This window comes from Anneissia japonica, unplaced genomic scaffold, assembly GCF_011630105.1.
Source record: "Anneissia japonica isolate Jap-2015-1 unplaced genomic scaffold, ASM1163010v1 scaffold1810_len1271414_cov176, whole genome shotgun sequence".
Classification (NCBI taxonomy): Eukaryota; Metazoa; Echinodermata; class Crinoidea; order Comatulida; family Comatulidae; genus Anneissia; species Anneissia japonica.
Genome location: NW_022702449.1, coordinates 538164 through 543891, shown reverse-complemented (window position 1 = coordinate 543891; position 5728 = coordinate 538164). Strand labels below are relative to the sequence as shown.

Here is a 5728-nt window from a genome sequence, read left to right as displayed (position 1 = left end):
GTAGTAAACTCAGTGATCGTGGGTTCGATTCTCACACGGGGCAAGTTTTTTTTAATTTTTTTTATTTATTTTGAAGGTCGTGAGTTCGATTCGATTTATTGTGGATAATAAATAGCAAACATGGAGGTTTTGTGTTCGATTCCCACATGAACGATTTTTTTTCCCTTTAAGGCACTTTAGTTGATGGTGGATAATGAATGTATTGTACTCGTTGATGACGTCGCGAAATAACAACAAACAACAACGTGTCATGTCCGAGTATAGGCCGTCATGGAAGCTCACTGGCTCCTGTGTAATTCATATTGAGCCAACTGCAGACGAAAAGGTTACAATCCTTTCAGAGATAAGCTGGAAGAAAGTTTTAGACAGTGCCCATCCATAGAAGGATTTTAATACTGAGGAATGCAATGGAAGTTAACGAAGTCCTTGGCTTGCTTAACCGTTTTTCTTCGATCGTCGCTTCCAACCGTCTAGGCGCGTCTAGCCTAAAGAGGGCCTACATAGCAGGTCGAGATCCATAAAAAGTCGTATATAAAGATGTTGATTGGGTATAGGAGCGCCACAGGGGTAGCACCAGAGGGGGCCTGGGACCCAGGGTCCACGTCGGAAGGGAGAAAAACCACAATTCATAGAAGAATTAGTTTCATTAACCTTCAAGTTAGACTGTTTGCCGAGATTAAGATCGAAATGGCAAACAAGGGCAAAGTCCACGTACGGGACAACGTCCGCTTTTCCCTAAGGTTTTGTATCGCTTCAGGAAGCACATTTAATAATATGCATGTGTTTATATTTAACATAGTCGGACATGAAACGTAAACACTGAACAAGTACATATATACAGTTTCTATGAGAAATGATTTAGAAAAATCAGATGTCATCGTTCGAGGTAGGCTAAGCATTATGTATTTTGCTTCATATGACTTTATTATGTGCCGTGTTTGAGATGATTTAATTATGTAATGTTGACCTACTGTGTGGGTGCGTGCGTGTATGAATGTGTTTGCCAAACGGTGTGTGTTCCAGTGTCAATGTTGCTGAATTTCTAGTTGTGAATGGACTATAAACCTATGGTCTCTTTAAATCGCCAACTAAGTCAACATGGTAGGCTTGAAGGGGAAATGCTCCCATTCATTGATGGAATCTATACCACGGCCTCTTGTTTCATACAGTAGCTTATTGTCCATTTGTAAAAAAGTGAATAGTGAAGTTAATGATGACTGCACAGGGGCCACCCCCCCCCTTTTTTTTTTTGAAAATAAAAAAAAAAGAAAGAAAGAAAGAAAAAGAAAAAAATTCATCGCCCAAAACGTCTCAGAGGTTATTTTCAGGCGTCAAGAGAAAAAAAATTCGCGGGAGCATGCCCCCTAGGCAGTGCCGGAAAAACCATTAGGCAAATAAGGCACAAGCCTTGTGGGCCAGGCGAAAATGATGGGCCATCAAAAGTTGGATTGCAATATTATTTACACTCTATTTTCCGGTATTATTAGGCCAGAAAACTCGGAGACATTCTACTGTTAGAGTTGTGGCAGAGTAACGCTTCTCTCCGACAGATTTTTTGCCTGCGGCCATCGGATGTTCTGATTTATACTAAATGTTTTCCTGCAGCACATACTATTATTTTATCCGATCTAGCGGACGTTTGATCTAGGAAGATTCTTCCATAAAAACACCTAGCTGAAAACCGATCTTGCACGCGTTTTTCTTTTTTCTGCAAGTCTTTTTATTTCGACATGTTCACGAAACCGTCTGTGTATCCCGATACATCTGTGAGCCTGCAAAAGGCCTAAAATCAGAGTGAAGTTAAACTATAGTGGTTTTGTTAGTTCCATGCACCCTCGTTTACAGCAGGCATTGGAGAGAGCAAATAGACGGTGTAGACCAGTTACCATTGAATGAGTAATCACGGTAGCTGGGGTTTTTACATTTCGTAATTTTTACCATGGGGTCCATTCAATTAACATTTTTGGGCCATTTCCAAAATGTGCCTTGAGGCCAGACGATGCTTAATCCGGCACTGCCCCTAGGGTGGTGTTATCTCGATACGACCCAATTTCAGCCCCCTTTTCGAACATCTCTGGATCCGCCCCTGCTGCAATAACAGCCTAAATACATTTCGCAAGAGATTCGTTTGGTGGTAATCAAACCCACGACCTTCAAATTACTAGGCTGGTGTCTAGACCACCGAGCTTGTACTTATAGGAGACTAGTGTAAGAATCTGTTTCCAAGCAGCGTGATAGCGATGACGACGATGTTGATGATAATAATAATAACAATAACAAAAATAATATATTTAATCATGATGATGATAAATATAATCAATATAATGATGATAATTATAATTATGATAATGACGAACATGACAATAATGATAACAATAATAAATAATGAATTAAGTATGATGATGATAATAATTTTCAGAACTATCTACGTGGTATACTGCAAGCATTTATATCTATTAATACTTCGCCATGCAAACCTTCAAACGATAATAATAATAACAATAATAAATAATGAATTTAATAATGATTATAATCATGATAACAATAATAAATAATGAATTTAATAATGAAGATGATAATTATAATGATTATGATGACAATTATAATTATGACAATGATATTGATGATGGTATAATGACGACCTCATATTCACAAAGCTGTATTGCTGAACTGTAGAGAAACATCAATGTGAACTGAAATGATATCCGAACCAGGCGGTTTATCTCCACTGGCTGATGTTCAACCCCCGACGTACCATCAGGCTGCTCGCATGCCCACCATCCAACCAGAACAGTATCGTTATCGGATTAGCAGCATTACAGGTGAGGCGCTGTAATGTAATGTAATTCTGATTGTTATTTAACGTGATTTTGATAGCGGATAATTACCCGAGATGGCTCAAGTAGTAATAAATTAAGTGAATCTTGAATCTACACACGGTAGACCTATACGTTTGACAAAATATTGATAGTATAATCAGACAGGAGTTGTTGTTGATGATGAAGCTGATGATATTGATTATGGTGATGAAGATGATAACATAATAATGATAATGATGATGGGGATGATCATGACGATGATTATGATGGTAATAATGACAAGACGATGACGATTACTGTTGATGGATAGATAATGGTGAAGATAATGACTATAGTGACAAATGAGTATGATGACGAAGACACTGCTGCTGCTGGTGATGATGATGATGAAAATGATAATGCTGACGATGATGATGATTTCAGAGACCACTATGATGACCACGTGACAATAACAATAACGATGACAATAATAGTTGAAAAATGTTCTTTCTTATTATTATTCTTAACAACAGATGAAAATGAAAACAGTGAATCATCCTGTTGTTCCCAAGTAATGACGTCACCCGTGTGTCACTGGCTTTCCGCCGTGGCTGATATGTGTGCGTACCAATGTACTATATGGTGTTGCGAGGGAAATGACGAAGTTGACTTGGTTTCATACGTGCACCACACAACTGAAGGTCAATACATTAGAAGGGTGCCTGAACTCGTGCCTGAGCCCCTACGACATGACTACGACATGGGCAGAGCCTCCCTACCCCACAACAATGAAATTACCAGAGAACATGACGATCTACCGCCAACATACGATGAGATTGCCATAGAGACAGAGCAATTACCAAGCTACGCAGAGTTAAACACAGGCCCCGTGTTACAGGATTTGGCATATTTGTGATGTTATTGATTAAAATAATACATCGCATTGGAATCATTTCGCTAAAACAATTACTTTTTACTGTCCAGATAAAAAGTCCTTGGCAATCGCTAAAATGAATTTGGATGCGAGTTCCACTACAGATTGCAGGTTGGTATAGACAAATCCTAAATGCCCGGTCAATCAAAGGGCGTGTAAAGGTAAAGTTAGGAAATAACCCGTGACTAATAATTAGGCTGAAATGAGCAACGGACTAACTCATTCAAAACTTTCTTCTTCCTCAATTGGTCACATCATGTCCAATCAGCTGCCAAGAGGCAGGACAACGACAGGCTGGGCTGAATGGACCAGTACACCGGGGTATAACCCCTAGTTTTCTCGATGGATATAGGCCTATACTGGGTTAATTAAACTACGCACGAGCCAATAATTGTGTACACTGAGCCTACGGTTTAGAGTCCTTATCCGAGAAGACTTGTTCCACCACCAGGACCATCGGCGAGCGTGCCGTTCGTTAGTTTTATAATTTCGTATTTATATTTCTTTTATTTGTTTTGATATTCCTCAGTTGAGGCCGTGTTTAAAGTCTCTATCGCATCCTGATCGGATATAATATTCTCATGTCGCCCTCTATCTAAAAGTGTAACGTAGGATCCTGAGAGGGTGGCAGAGAATGTGCAGAGTTTATTATAAGTACTGTACAATAAAAACTCCTGTTGCATTCAATACAAAACAGATTGCAACTGTTCAGTTTTCGCTGAGAGAAAAATGCTGAAAATAAGAAACTATATATATATATAATGAGCGAAATACGGTAAGGAATGAAAGACCTGTATGAATAAGCAACGGTAAAATAGGTAACGGTAAAAATAAGGTATTTTTATGTGTTTGTTGTGTTCATATGCGCGCGAACGTGAATAATTTCTCAGTATAATTTCCAATTGAAAGCTTGACAAAGTAAACAATTAAAATAGTGAATTTCACAGTTTTTTTCTTTATTATCATATCTTTAATTTAAGCCCTGTCCAGACTATCAATTTGTATTTGACAAAAACATGTGACATGTCTAAATATGGCCACGATGACATCACATCATCACCATATAGGCCTATAGGCACATCATGACTATATATGGGTACCGTATACACAAGTTTTTTATTTTTTTTACAAGAAAAATTCACGATCTGGACAGCGCAATCTGCCCTTGTGAGTATAAATGCGATTTTATAACGGTATATGCTTAGGTTTATCATTAGGCCTATGTGCTAAGGTATTTGATATCATGAAGTCAAATATACATCAAAGCGCTCGAGGTGTGAGCCAGCTCTTACAGTAGCTTGTGTCTCTCGTGTCTGAGCTACCCGGCAAACCGGTACCAGATACCCTAATGTCAAGGCACGTGTCGTCTACGCACATGGGCGTCGATCGGTGGGGGACAGGGGGACACGTCCCCACACTTTCCAAAGTAAGGGGAACATCAATTGTTATATATATATATAAATAATCAAAGAAAGGTAAATACAGTGTTCAAATAAAGGACTTAATAAATACATCGTGTAGCATAGCTGTCAACGAACGTAGTCCTGTAAATAAATGAATAAAGAAATTGTGTAATAAAATGCCTCTGGCGGGACTCGAACCTGCGACCTCTCGCTGTCAAGGCGAGTGTCATAACCACTAGACCAGGGAGGCTTCATGGTTGAACAGATTCAAATACCACCAGATACACTCTATTACACAATAGGTACGGCTAGAAACAAATAGGTGCATATAACATAAATCAAGGTATATATAGTTAGTCAGTTGAATGTTATATAGCATCATCATCATCATCATCATCATCATTTTATTTCACTTGTAATTTGCAACTTAACTACTACAAGTGCCGAGGACCAAGGAGGCCGTAGGCCTGTAATTAAGGTCCCCGGACTAATTTAATGACCTAACTAATAACAATAAATTAAAAGGATAAAATAATCGAAAAAAAAAAAAAGAAGCCAAGCCGGGAAGATTTCAACAGATTGAACATGAGATA

The 5728-nt window shown here is 38.6% G+C and overlaps 1 protein-coding gene across 2 annotated transcripts; it reads left to right on the top strand.

Moving 5' to 3' along the window:
- Positions 1–866: 866 nt before the first annotated feature.
- On the top strand, positions 867–5285 carry LOC117103905. 2 transcript variants are annotated; one of them, XM_033244540.1, is made up of 3 exons: positions 867–886; positions 2677–2822; positions 3332–5285. In XM_033244540.1, the coding sequence occupies exons 2-3, from the start codon at positions 2699–2701 to the stop codon at positions 3712–3714; spliced, it is 507 nt and encodes a 168-aa protein (XP_033100431.1). In that variant the 5' UTR covers positions 867–886; positions 2677–2698; the 3' UTR covers positions 3715–5285. The 2 variants fall into 2 exon arrangements, with proteins under 2 accessions (XP_033100431.1, XP_033100432.1); XM_033244541.1 differs by having other exon boundaries at positions 2658–2822.
- Positions 5286–5728: the final 443 nt, after the last annotated feature.

Coding starts and splice junctions, on each gene's coding strand:
- LOC117103905 (XM_033244540.1), top strand. CDS start 2,699: ATGATATCCGAACCAGGCGGTTTATCTCCACTGGCTGATGTTCAACCC. Junction 2,823..3,331: donor TCGGATTAGCAGCATTACAG/GTGAGGCGCTGT, acceptor TCTTAACAACAG/ATGAAAATGAAAACAGTGAA.